A 14,267-nucleotide genomic window follows, 5' to 3' on the forward strand; every position below is an offset into this window, starting at 1 on the left:
AGATGAGGATTAAAATAGTTTTGACTGTATATGGGCTTTTAATTGAGACGAAAGCCACGTAACAGAAAATTAATCATTTTAATATTGTGGCCCCAATTCAGTGGCACGTGCGTTTGCAACATTGTGCAACCACCACCTCTATCACATTCCAAGACATTTTCATTGCTCTGGGGTTGCTTTGAGGATTAAATGCATTCGTGTTTGTAAAGCTTTAGAATGGTGCTAGGTATAGTAAGCGCCAATGGAGTGTCAAAAAGTGGTAGGAATAATTAGTAGAACAGTAATAATAGGCAACTGGGCCAGGTGTGGTAGCTCATGTCTGTAATCCCAGCACTTTGGGTGGCTGAGGCGGGTGGATCACCTGAGGTCAGGAGTTTGAGGCCAGCCTGGCCAACATGATGAAACCTGTCTCTACTGAAAATACAAAAATTAGCCAGGTGTGGTGGCAAGCGCCTGTAATCCCAGCTACTCGGGAGGCTGAGGCAGGAGAATCGCTTGAACCTGGGAGGCGGAGGTTGTAGGGAGCCGAGATTGTGCCACTGCACTCCAGCCTGGGCAGCAGAGCAAGACTCCATGTAAAAAAAATCCCCCCAAACCCAAAAAAAGCTGGAGTGAGTGTTGGTGGCATTATTAATTCCCTTCCCTGGGGCTGGAGGAGGAGGGAGTGGGGTTCTCACTCCCCTCCAGGCCCCAGTTTCCACTTTGAGCTCTCTGTACCCGCAGGGCTGTCACACCTCTGTCTCCCACGCAGAGTCATTGTCCTCCCTCAATGTTGGGCAGCAGGAGAGGCGGACTTAACGCCTTTCGTGGTGGTAACAGCAGCTAACGGTGTTAACGTTCACTTTGCTCTGTGGCGATGCCTGGGCAGAGCTGGGCATTTCCTGGATGAGCCTGGGTTAGGAGAGTCATCCCTGGATCCCATGTCCCCCACCTACTCACCCTTGTGTTACTCCAGGAGCCATGGGCTATCATTTGCTGCCACCTTGCGACAGGGATGGGAACTTTGTGTCCCATTTCCGCCCTTGATTACCTAAGCCAAGAGTGTGCTGGGCACCTGGTGCCTGCCTGCCAGGTCCCCAGTAAGATCCTTCCCAACATGCAGGCAGCTGAATAAGGCAGGCACTGCCCCTGCCCTCGGGGAGCTCACAGTCTCCTGAGAGAGACCTCCAGGAACCCACAGATACATAAAACGAATAAATGCAATATTAGAATGTGATGCAGGCTAGGAAGGGAAGAGAGGTGGTTTTCACAGGGTGCAGTGACATACTTGAAATATATCAGGGGTTGTCCATCTCCCTGGCCACCTCTGACTTCCCCTGCTTGAAGGGGTGAATTCACCCCACGCTGGCACGTAGTAGGTGCTCAGTAAATGTTGAATGAGTGAATACATGGATGACAGCACTGTCCAGAGCCAATTTCTTGGCTCTTGTAGGCTAAACAGATGAGGAGTGGCAAGGCAGGACTTCTGGGAGCGAGGTTGGTCCCCTGGGAGTCCTGGGAGGGCTGAAAGGGGTTAAGTGTGAGTTAAAATGAGAGTGATGGACAAATGTCACTCTCCCAAGGGAGGCCCCCTTACTCCCTGTTTTATTTATTTATTTACTTATTTATTTTGAGACAGAGTCTTGCTTTGTTGCCTAGGCTGGAGTGCAGTGGCCAGGTAACAGCTCACTGCAGCTTTGAACTTCTGGGCTCAAAGGATCCTCCTGCCTCAGCCTCTTGAGTAGCTGGGACCACAGGCACGTGCCAACACGCCTAATTTTTTTTTTTTTTTTTTTTTTTTGCAACGGAGCTTTGTTCTTCTTGCCCAGGCTGGAGTGCAATGGCACAGTCTCGGCTCACTGCAACCTCCGCCTCCTTGATTCAAGCTATTCTCCTGCCTCAGCCTCCCGAGTAGCTGGGATTACAAGTATACGCCACCATGCCCGGCTAATTTTGTATTTTAGTAGAGACGGGGTTTCCTCATATTGGCCATGCTGTTCTCGAACTGCTGACCTCAGCTGATCTGCCCGCCTTGGCCTCTCAATGTGCTGGGATTACAGGCGTGAGCCACCGCGCCCTGCCTAAACTAAAAAAAAAATTTTTTGTAGAGATAGGGTCTTGCTATGTTACCCAGGTTGGTCTCCAACTCCTGGGTTCAAGCGGTCTTCCCGCTTCCGCCTCCTAAAGTGTTTGGATTACAGGCGTGAGACATGGCGCCCGGCCTCTTACCTGTTTTAAATTGTCCTTTCTCTCCGCTGGCTCCTTGAGCCCCTTTCCTGCTTATTTTTCTCTCGTTAGAGTTTTTCACCACCTCACACATCATATATTTGCCTTATTTATTGAGTGTCTGTCTCCCCACCGTAGTATAAACTCCACGAGGGCAGGGATTCGTGCGTGTGGCTCACCGGCGGCTCTCCAGCGCCTGTACAGGGCTGACCCCTAGCAGGCGCTCTGTGAAGGTGTGCAGAGTGGGCGAAGGTGCATGCGCGGGCCGTGGGGCGGGGACAGGTGGAGGAGCCAGTCAGACCCAAGTGCAGCGGGACGAGGGCGAGGTTAATCTGAGCAAGAAAACCGTAAACTGTGCTTATCTACAAATGTAAACAGTACTGTCGGCCCGGACTCAGGGTCCGCTTGGAGGCAGAGCTAGATTAGGGCGGGGTCGTCCTGTGGCCGACCATTCCCGAAGCTGAGGACCTTAGAGGGCGGGGCCAGTGAAGGGGGAGGGGCTTCCTGAGGTGTGACCAATCTAGAGAAAGGACTGGGCTGAGGGCGTGGTCAAACAAGCGACATGTAAAAACAAGGGGCGGGGCTAGAACCAGGAGGGAGTTCACCTGGGGCGGGGCCAGAGTGGGGCGGGACCAGTTAGGGGGCAGGGCCAACCTGGGCGGGGCCATGGCCGGGGACGTGGGCGGGGCCAGGCTAGGGGCGGGGCCAGGCCAGGATCTCCGCTGTCCCGGGTCCTGGAGCTCTCTCGGCCCGGCAGGTCTCGCTCCCGCCCCTCCGGCCTTCCACAGCTGTCCTGGCCGCAGGGTGTTCAAGGCGGGACACACCAGGCTAGCGAGCCGTGATCGGGCCCCGCCTCAGGCGCTGCGCTCCAGGCCAGGCGGGCGCGGGAGCCCGTAAGAGCTCAGCTCCCGAGCCAGGCGGGCTTCCAGGGCACTTCCCCTAGGCTGCATTCCCAAAGGCTCCCGAGGGCGAGGGTGAGCAAAGCTGCGGGGACCTGTGTGTGCATGCGTGTGCGAGTGCCTCTACGTGTGTGTACGTGTGTGTGCATGTGCGCACGGGTGTGTGTGCGTGTGTGCACGTCTGTGCACACCAGGGGAATTGCGTGCGTGGAGTTGGGCAGGTGCGTGTTTCAGGGTGTGTGTGCAAAGTTGGAGGCGTGTGCAAAAGCAGTCCCGTGTGGGAGGGAAACCTGCGTGTGTGCATGTGTGTGATAGAGACAGTGCCTGTGAAATGTGGTGAAGGCTGTGTGTGTATGTCAGGGTGTCTGGGAGGAAAATGGGAGGGCAGGTGCAAGGAAACTTGGGGGTGGGCTGTAGGCCAGCAAGTCTGTGGCAAGCTGCGGGGTGCATGCGTGAAGAGAACCGTGGGAGTGTAAGAATTGCAAATGTGTGTGTGTCTGTGTGGGTGGCCGTAAGGCTTCTGGGGGCCCTCAGTGTGAAGGGGTGGGGGTAGAGGAAACTTTGGGGGTGCTGACTGCTCTTGGAAGGCTGAGCGTGGTCTGGGGCCATGGCTAATGACGGGGAAGCTGTTGGGGCTTGGCCTGGAGTAATTTGGGGGTAATATCACCCTTCTCAATTTGAAGGCTGGGGAGCTGTGTGGGTGGGGCCAGGGGCTGCCCCTTACACTTGGTGGGTGGTGTCCCTGCTTCCCGAGGTGGGAGCTGCAACCTCACCAGTCACTCCTCGCCCCAGGCTCCGTGCACACCCCTGCCTGGTGACCTCCATTGGTGCTCCAGCGCGAACATGGTGCAGAGATACCAGTCTCCTGTCCGAGTCTACAAGTACCCGTTTGAGCTGGTCATGGCGGTGAGTGATTCCTGATTCTTGGGCCCCCATGTGACAGTTGGAGGGACTTGAGATCAGCTATGGCGGTAGGAAGACGGAGCTCCTTAGACTCCCAGATCAGAAGGAATTAGTGAGTTACTCAGCTGACCTGGTGGGTTTAACTTCTAACCAGTGACCCCTCTGTCCAACCATCCTATCCTCGGCCCAGTGACCAAAACACAACGTCTTTCTTCCTTCTCCTTGTTGAAGCTACCTGCTCCCTTACTTTAGACTCTCCTGATAGAAAACAAAGGTATCAGGGGCCAAGCCACTGCCGTCATTTCATATAATGGCATATCACAGTGATAAATGGAATGGTGGTGACAATGACAACAGCTGTTTATTGAATGTTTACAGCACTGTCTTAACAGATGATGTTTCTTCCAATTCTCGATAGCTGTTATTTTCCCATTTAACCTCCATGAAACTGAGGCTTTGACAGGTGAAGGGATGACACCAAGTTCTGTATGTACGCAGAGGTGGAGTCGGGGCTGCGATCCCCACAGAGGAGACTCTAGAACCTCACATTTGACCACAGAGCCCTCCTTCTGCTCACAGACCCCCTTCCCTCCCCTTCAAGGAAGCTGACACCGGGACGAGAGAGAGAATGAGTGGGTAGGTTTGCTTTGTGATATACTCTGTGTTGTGCAGCAAGTCAGTTGGAGGCCTAGAATTGGCTGCCAGATCCTTGGCCCCCAGGATCACTGGTCTTTGCACCCTGGGGGCAGAAGCTGGACATAGGTGGACGTGGAATTCCTTCTTGGCTCCATCCCTCTGCCTCTCAGCGCTTCACTTCCCTGCTCAGTAACATGGGGACAATGCTACGAGGTTGCGGGGAGGAGTAAACGAGATAGTTCTTGGTGCTCCTTGCGGTGTGCCGGGCACACAGTAGGAGCTCACAAAATATGCTGTCGCTGTTATTACACTGAAGTCTTGTAAATTAATGTATTGAAAGTGTAAGAAACATTAGCATCCACCCCCATCTGTCCCACCCCAGCACTGACTGCTTAACCCCAGCCTTCTATCCAGGGACTTTCATATCTCTTGGGGGCTGTGTGTGTCTGTGTGTCCAGTCCTGTCTTATTCTATGAATCTACATGCATATATGTTTATTGTCACACAGAGGATTTAAAAGCGTCACCAAAATCATCCACATACCTTGTGCTGTTACAGGCAGATGGTTCTAGGACAGCAAAGAGGCAGGAACTGGCTTAGGGTCATATTCTAGCTCCCCAATTGACTATCTGAGTGACTGTGGGGCAAGTCACTTCACCTCCATAAGCCTCCACTCCCCATCACCAAAATGGGAATCTCCTGGCTTCCAAATCCTGGTGTCATGCTGTGGATTAAATGAATCAATGTGTATAAAGCTCCTGGTACAGGGCTGACGCAGATCAAATGCTCACTGAGATCCAGCTATGATCGTTACTGTTTTTGCAAGTGGCTGAGTGACTTTGCTTCTGCGTAATGGGAGTGGAACACCAGGGGATGGTGAAGAGATCCAGGGATGTGAATTCAGATGCTTTAGGGTTCTGCTGTGCTCTGCCATGCTCTGGTTGTATGTTTTTAGAAAGTTGCTGAAATTAAGCTGGGTGCAGTGGCTCACACCTGTAATCCCAGTGCTTTGGGAGGCCGAGGTGGGTGGATCACAAGGTCAGGAGATCAAGACAATCCTGTCTAACACGGTGAAACCCCAACTCTACTAAAAATATAAAAAAAATTAGCCGGGCGTGGTGGCGCGCACCTGTAGTCCCAGCTACTCGGGAGGCTGAAGCAGGAGAATCTCTTGAACCCAGGAGGCAGAGGTTGCAGAGAGCCGAGACTGCGCCGCAACACTCCAGCATGGGTGACAGAGCGAGACTCCGTCTCAATAACAACAACAACAACAACAAAAGTTGCTGAACTTTTCTGAGCCCCATTTTCTTTTACTTTTTCGAGACTGAGTCTCACTCTGTTGCCCAGACTGGAGTGCAGTGGTGCCATCTTGACTCACTGCAACCTCTGCCTCCCAGGTTCAAGCCATTCTCGTGCCTCAGCCCCCTGAGTAGCTGAGATTACAGATGCACACCACCATGCCCAGGTAATTTTTGTATTTTCAGTATAGACGGGGTTTCATCATGTTGGCCACGCTGGTCTCGAACTCCTGACCTCAAGTGATCCACTAGCCTCGGCCTCCCAAAGTGCTGGGATTACAGGGGTGACTCACTGCATCCGGCCCCTATCCACATAGCCTTAAGTGCTACATTCATGGGCATGGCTTATTTTCAAGTGCTATGATTGTAAATATTTTCAGAACCCTGAACGTGACAAATTAAGTTGGAATTTATTAAGCACATGCAGTAGATGGTTTTCCATCCTATAGTTAATGTGTCTCAGATTCACGGCAGAGAACCATGGGTCCTTGGACTGTCAGAGAAGGGTGGGGACAGTTTCTCTCTTCTTATGAATGAATGAACAGGTGCTTGGGTCTTAGAACATGTGAGCTGCCAGAGCCTTAAACTTAGGGTGATTATTTATGTTTATCGACCACTTATTGTCACTTGGTAGGACTGGGCCCTGTGCGAGGCAAACAGACACACACACACCCAATCACTTTTCATCTTCATGACAACCTTATGAGGCGCATAGAGGCATACAGTCATCCCCATTTCACAAATAAAGAAAATGGGGGCTGGGTGCTTATTCATAGAATAAGACAGGACTGGACACACAGTCCTGCACTTGAGCCTGGGCAACAGAGCGAGACTCTGTCTCAAAAAAAAAAAAAAAAGAAAAAGAAAAAAAGAAAACAAAAACAACAGAAAAACTATATGAATAGGACTAGTAATGTACTCGCATTGCCTGTATTGGGTATGTTAAACATATTTTGTAAGCTTCATGTTCCACAAATGAAGGCAGGGCTCCATTTACTCCCTTCGCTGTTGAGTCTCTAGGTACTGACACCTGTGGGTAGAGTGAAAAAAAGGCTTTCAAATCTGTATTATCTATGGCCAGGTATGGTGGATCATGCCTGTAATCCCAACACTTTGGGAGGCTAAGGCGGGCGGACCACCTTAGGTCAGGAGTTCGAGACCAGCTTGGCCAACATGGTAAAACCTTGTCTCTACTAAAAATACAAGAATTAGCTGGGTATGGTGGCAAGCACCTGTAATCCCAGCTATTCGGGAGGCTGAGAGAGGAGAATCGCTTAAACCCGGGAGGCAGAGGTTGCAGGGAGCCGAGATCGTGCCATTGCACTCCAGCCTGGGGGAAGAGTGAAACTCTGTCTCAAAAAAAAAAGAAATAATAATAATAATCTTCCTTATCTGTACCTGCCTTAATTTAAGTCATTTGTATTTTTCAGAGGGACTGCCACAACCCTGTCATTCTATCTTCCATACCGTCCTTGTCTGTGAAATGGTCCCAAGCCACAGCAACACTGCCAACAAAGCCACTTTGCCGACTGTTTACAAAACATTATTGTCCCCAAAATAGCTGCATAACTCAACGTAACTTGCACACTGTGGAGGCACAAAAGGGGTTTTCTATGCTTAATGTTCGTCTTTGTTTCTCAGTTAAACACTTGCCCTCAGATTGGGTCAGATGCCGGGGAAGTTTCAGATGAACTCAGCTATTTTCACAGCATCCGAGTGACCAGAAAAGCTGGCCTTTCAGTTTTTCTGTTTAACAAAACTGACTTCAGAATCAAAATGCTCCTGGCTTCTTCAAAAGTCCACTGACAATGACACAAATGACTGAAATTGGGCTTGAGTAATTGATTACAAAATTGTGCTTTGAGGTAACCTTTCTAGACCTGGCTTTAAACATTTTTAAAAATTAATACTCTCACTTCAAAAATTTATCTAGTCAAATAAACGGAGATTTCTCTCCAAATCCCTTCCCACGAATTTTGCTTCTAAAGGGAAGGATTCTAGGGTATCTTTCCTCCTCCCAACTATTTTTTTTTTTAAGATGGAGTCTCGCTCGCTTTGTCATCTAGGGTGGCGTGCAGTGGCATGATCTTGGCTGACTGCAACCTCCGCCTTCTGGGTTCAAGTGATTCTCTTGCTTCAGCCCCCTGAGTAGCTGAGATTACAGGCTTGTGCTACCACACTTGACTAATTTTTGTATTTTTAGTAGAGACGGGTTTCACCATGCTGGCGAGACTGGTCTTGAACTCCTGACCTCAAGTGATCCGCCCGCCTTGGCCTCCCAAAGTGCTGGGATTAGAGGTGCGAGCCACTGGGCCCAGCCTTTTGCTCCCTTTTTTCTTTCTTTTTGAGACAGAGTCTTGCTCTGTTGCTGAGGTTGGAGTGCAGTGATGCAATCATGGCTCACTGCAGCCTTGAACTCCTGGGCTCAAGCCATCCTCCTGCCTTAGTCTCCAGAGTACAGCCTTAGCTGGGAGTACAAGCATGCACCACCATGCCCAGCTAGTTTTTAAATTCTACTATATAAAAATTTATATATACTTTTATAGAAATGAGGTCTCACTATGTTGCCCAGTCTGGTCTTGAACTCCTGGGCTCAAGTGATCCTCCCACCTTGGCCTCCCAAAGGGCTGGGATTATAGGCATGAGCCACTGCGCCCAGCCTTCCTTTCTTTCTTGATAGCATTCCGTATCATTGGGTTCAAAACAATGAGCTTTTATTATCTTGGTAAACAGAGAAAAACAATTAAGACAATGGAGGCAGCTGGAGTATCCAGTGTTGGAGAGGGTCGGTCCGTCAGTCCTTTGAATGCCCGGGTCCCAGAAGGTGTGTGGGGTGGTGGTGTCTTTGTGGAGGTCCTTGCATAGAGGACACAAAGGCCATGTGGCTCAGGTCGCCTGAGTCCCGAAGGCCATGCTCTGCCCAGTCCATTGTGAGTTGAGTCTAGGTTATTTGTCTCTTTTCTCAAGTGGGTGGTAAAGAACCAGGGCCGGACATGGTGGCTCACACCTGTAATCCCAGCACTTTGGGAGGCCGAGGCAGGTGGATCATGAGGTTTGGAGATCAAGACCATCCTGACCAACATGGAGAAACCCCGTCTCCACTAAAAATACAAAATTACCTAAGTGTGGTGGTGCATGCCTGTAATCCCAGCTAGTCGGGAGGCTGAGGCAGGAGAATCGCTTGAACCTGGGAGACAGGTTGCAGTGAGCCGAGTTCGCGCCATTGCACTCCAGCCTGGGTGACAGAGTGTGACCCCATCTCAAAAAAAAAAAAAAGAACCAGACCCACAGGCTCTATCTCTGCTCGAGGCCTCAGCACATTCCCCAATTCTTCTTCTTCACTCTCGACCTCAGGTGATCCTCCTGCTTCGGCCTCCCAAAATGCTGGGATTACAGGCGTGAGCCACTGTGCCCCGCCTCTTCTTCTTTTTTCAATACAGGGTCTAACTGTCACGCAGGCTGGGGTGCAGTGGCCTGTTGTTGGCTCACTGCAACCTTTGTCTCCCAGGCTGAAGAGATTCTCCTGTCTCAGCCTCCTGAGTAGCTGGGATTACAGATGCCCACCACCAAGCCCGGCTAATGTTTGTATTTTTAGTAGAGATGGGGTTTCACCGTGTTGGTCAAGCTGGTCTCGAACTCCTGGCCCCAGGTGATCTGCCCACCTTGGCCTCCCAAAGTGCTAGGATTACAGGTGTGAGCCACTGCGCCCAGCCACTATAATATATATTTTTAAAACTACCTCATTGAGGTGTGATTGACACATAAAAAGCTATATGTCTTTAACGTATACATCTTGAATGTGTCTGGTGATAAGAAGACACCTGAGTGTACAATATTTTTAAGGTTCATCCACATCTTAGCATGTATAGATTCTGCCTTGTTTTTATGGCTAAATAAATACTTCGCTGTGTATGAATAGACCACATTTTCTTTATCATTCATTAATTGATGGATATTTAAGTTGTTTTCAGTTTGGGGGGACTATTATAAATAGTGCTGCTATAGATATTTATGCACAAGTTTTTGTATGAACATATTCTTTCCAAATAAATCTCTGTTGTTGGCCAGGCGCGGTGGCTCACACCTGTAATCCCAGCACGTTGGGAAGCTGAGGCGGGCGGATCACGAGGTCAGGAGATTGAGACCATCCTGGCTAACACGGTGAAACCCCGTCTCTACTAAAAATACAAAAAATTAGCCGGGCGTGGTGGCGGGCGCCTGTAGTCCCAGCTACTCGGGAGGCTGAGGCAGGAGAATGGTGTGAACCCGGGAGGCGGAGCTTGCAGTGAGCCGAGATAGCACCACTGCACTCCAGCCTGGGCAAAAGAGCAAGACTCCATCTCAAAAAAAAAAAGAAATCTCTGTTGTGAATGGTACCGGTTATTCAATGGGTTTTTGAAGACTCTATTTTAAATTTTATTTAAGGCCAGTTGTGGTGGCTCACGCATGTAATCCCAGCACTTTAGGAGGCCGAAGCAGGAGGATTGCTTGAGCTGAGGAGTTTGAGACCAGCCTGGGCAACATAGGGAGACCCCATCTCTACCAAAAATAAAATAATTAGCTGGGTGTGATGGTGCACGCCTGCAGTCCCAGCTACTTGGGAAACTGAGGCAGGAGGATCACTTCAGCCCAGGAGATTGAGGCTGCAGTGAGCTGTGACGGTGCCACTGCACTCCAGCCTGGGCAACAGAGTGAGACCCTGCTTCAAAAAATAAAATCAAAAAAAATTTTAAAAATGTTAAAAATATTTAACAAACTCATACACAGCACTGAAGTTCCGCCACCATGCCTGGCTAATTTTTTCTATTTTTTAGTAGAGACGGGGTTTCACTGTGTTAGCCAGGATGGTCTCCATCTCCTGACCTCATAATCCGCCCTCCTCTGCCTCCCAAAGTGCTGGGATTACAGGTGTGAGCCACTGCGCTAGGCCTCTTTTTTTTTTTTTTTTTTTTTTTGAGATGGAGTCTTGCTCTGTCACCCAGGCTGGAGTGCAGTGGCATGGTCTCGGCTCACTGCAACATTCACCTCCCAGGTTCAAGTGATTCTCCTGCCTCAGTCTCCTGAGTAGCTGGGAGTACAAGTGCCCGCCACCATGCCCAGCTAAATTTTTGTATTTTTAGTAGAGACAGGGTTTCATTATGTTGGCAAGGCTGGTCTTGAACTCCTGACCTCAGGTAATCACCCGATTTAGCCTCCCAAAATGCTGGGATTACAGGCATGAGCCACCGCGCCCGGCCCCAGACACTGCTCTGAGTCTATTCACTTATTAACTCCTCATAGCCACCCCATGAGATGAGTTCTGTGGGCAGCCCATTCGACAGAGGAGGAGACTAAGGAGAGGCTTATCAAGGGCTCCAAAGCAAACATGTAGCAGGTGGGGACTCAACTTCAGGCAGTTCGGCCCCTCGATTTACACCCTAACTATGAGCTCTACCATTTTTCAGAGCTGGATGGAGGATCTGAAGTTACTGAGCTGGCGTCTGGGCCAAGTGCATGGTCCCAGCAGAGGCAGTTACCATCAGGATGCCTTTACCCCTTCGGGACCCTGCAAGGGAGAATACAGCCCAAGCCTGCAGGCCCTGGCCCCTGGCACACCGGCCAAGCCCGGGAGTGTTTATTCAGCACTACCTGTGGCCAGCCCTTTAGGCCAGCTCAGAGGCAGGTCAATTATAGCAGCCTGATCTGTAGCAGAAGAGGAAATTGAGGCTCAGCAAGGTCCAGGAGACTGTCCCTCAGTGACCAGTGTTTATGGTCCCACAGAGCCACAAACCGGGTGACTTAGAACAACATAAGTTCATTGCCTCACTGTTCTGGAGGCCAGAAGCCTGAATTCAAGGTGTGGGCAGGCCCACACTCCCTCTGGAGGCTCTAGAAGGGGATCTGCTCCTGGCCTCTCTCCCAGCCTCGGATAGTTCCTTGACTTGGGACAGCAGAACTCCAGTCCTCACATAGTGACTCACTGTGTCCAGATTTCCATTTTTTATAAGGACACCAGTCATATTGGATTTATAAGGACACTCCAATGGCCTCGCTTCAACTTGATTACTTGTAAAGACCTGTTCTCCAAATGAGGTCACATTCGCAGGTACCAGGGCTTAGGACTTCAACATATCTATTTTAGGGGTTACATTTCACAGCTGGGATTTGAATTCAGGGAATCTGACCCCACAGCCAGAGCTCACAGCCAGACTTTCCGGATTCTGGCTCTGACTTTTCTTTCTTTCGTTTTTGTTTTTGTTTTTGTTTTTTTTTTTTTTTGACGGAGTGTTGCTCTGTCGCCCAAACTAGAGTGCAGTGGTGCAATCTTGGCTCATTGAAGCTTCCACCTCCCAGGGTCAAGCGATTCTCCCACCTCAGCCTCCTGAGTAGCTGGGATTACAGGTGCCCGCCACCATGCCTGGCTGATTTTTGTATTTTTAATAGAGATGGGGTTTCACCATGTTGGCCAGGCTGGTCTCCAACTCCTGACCTCAAGTGACCCTGAGGTCACTTGAACTCCTGACCTCAGGTGATCCACCTACCTCGGCCTCCCAAGGTGCTGCGATTACAGGCATGACCACACCTGGCCTCCTTCCTTCCTTCCTTTCCTTCTTTCCTTCCTTCACCCCTCCCCTCCCCTCCCCTCCCCTCCCCTCCCCCCCCTCCCCCTCCCCTCCCCTCCCCTCCCCTCCCCCTCCCCCCTCCCCCTTCCCCTCCCTTCCCCTCCCCTCCCCCTCCCCCCTCCCCCTTCCCCTCCCTTCCCCTCCCCTCCCCTTCCCTTCCCTTTCTCCCTCTCTATTTTATTTTATTTTATTTCTTTTTTGAGACAGGGGCTTGCTCTGTTACTCAAGCTGGAGTGCAGTGGTGCAATCATGGCTCACTGCAGCCTTGACCTCCTGGGGGTCAAGTGATTCTCCCACCTCAGGCTTCTAAATAGCTGAGACCACAGGTGTTCACCACCACGCCTGGCTAATTTTTTTTTTGAGACGAAGTTTCGCTCTTGTTGCCCAGGCTGGAGTGCAGTGGCGCAATCTCGGCTCACTGAAACCTCTGCCTCCCGGCTTCAAGCAATTCTTCTACCTCAGCCTCCTGACTAGCTGTGATTACAGGCATGCACCACCACGCCAGGCTAATTTTGTATTTTCAGCACAGACGGGGTTTCTCCATATTGGTCAGGCTGGTCTCAAACTCCCGACCTCAGGTGATCCGCCTGCCCTGGCCTCCCAAAGTGTTAGGGTTACAGGCATGAGCCACGGCGCCCGGACGCACCTGGCTAATTTTAAAAAATATTTTTGTAGAGGTGAGCTCTCCCTATGTTGCCCATGCTAGTCCGAAATTCCTGGGCTCAAGCCATCCTCCTGCCTTGGTCTCCCAAAGTGCTGGGATCACAGATGTGAGCCACTGTACCTGGCCTTGACTTTCCATAAACATTTGTGCACCAGCAGCAGTACTGTGGCTTTAGGAATGACCTGGTCCCCTTTTGTCCAGCCACTGCCCAGGTGTTCCTGTGGGGCCCCAAAGCCCAGTAGCGTCAGGTCATCTCTGTTTTGCAAACCTAAATAAGGAAGATGGCTTGGAGTAGAACTTCCTAAGCAAAAGGCTTTTCCTGTGGAGGAAGGGTTATGGAGGTAAGGTTCTGTCCTTCAGCAATTACATGTTAAAATATTTAAAGACCTGGCCTTGTTGTATTGTTAAACAGCTTGTAATTTAGCCAATGCGTTATTAATAAGAAGCAGCCTGTGAAGGTAAATTATTGTGGCTTAGGCCAAAAGCAGTTACAGTTGGATTCGCTGTTACGGAGGTAGTTTTAACAAAGCGGCAGGGGCCTTATTTAAATGAGTTTAAATTAGCTCCCTGGAGCCCGTCATCTGATCCTGTTGCTAACAGATTAAGGCAAGCAATGTTTTCTACCTTGAATGCTGCTCTGATTTGCGCTGGGAGAACAGAGGTGATCCACTGCCCTGCACAGTTGTCTTCTGATTTCAGAGGGCCCTGAAATAAGTGTAAGGCCCTCGTGCATTCATTTCTGTGTGCATTTATTTATGCATTCATGCATGTGTGCATTCCACAAATATTTTTTGAGTTTTTGCTGTGTGCCGAAGGCTGTGCGAAGTGGATTCCTAGCACTTCTTTTTTTCTCCAATGTCAGAGGATCAAATGTGCACTGATCTAGTACTTTCTTTTTTTTTTTGAGACAGAGTCTTGCTCTGTTGCCCAGGCTGGAATGCAATGGTGCCATCTCGCGCACGGCAACCTCCGCCTCCCAGGTTCAAGCGATTTTTCTGCCTTAGCTTCCCAAGTAGATGGGATTACAGGCGCCTGCCACCATGCTCGGCTAAGTTTTGCA

The 14,267-nt window shown here is 50.3% G+C and overlaps 1 protein-coding gene across 4 annotated transcripts in view; it reads left to right on the forward strand.

Annotated features, from left to right (window-relative positions):
- Positions 1-14,267, forward strand: part of SEC14L5 (SEC14 like lipid binding 5) — an 81,957-nt gene that overhangs the window by 18,726 nt on the left and 48,964 nt on the right. For 2 of the 4 annotated variants that reach the window (XM_031002578.3, XM_055365208.2), the window contains exons 1-2: positions 2,918-3,179; positions 3,897-4,010. In XM_031002578.3, coding sequence (XP_030858438.3) covers positions 3,948-4,010 — 63 coding nt within the window. In that variant the 5' untranslated portion in view covers positions 2,918-3,179; positions 3,897-3,947. Of the gene's footprint in view, positions 1-2,917; positions 3,180-3,684; positions 3,762-3,896; positions 4,011-14,267 lie in introns of those variants that run through there. The other 2 variants (XM_031002579.3, XM_055365207.2) reach the window with 2 other exon arrangements.

This window comes from Gorilla gorilla, chromosome 18 (genome assembly GCF_029281585.2).
Source record: "Gorilla gorilla gorilla isolate KB3781 chromosome 18, NHGRI_mGorGor1-v2.1_pri, whole genome shotgun sequence".
Taxonomy (NCBI): domain Eukaryota; kingdom Metazoa; phylum Chordata; class Mammalia; order Primates; family Hominidae; genus Gorilla; species Gorilla gorilla.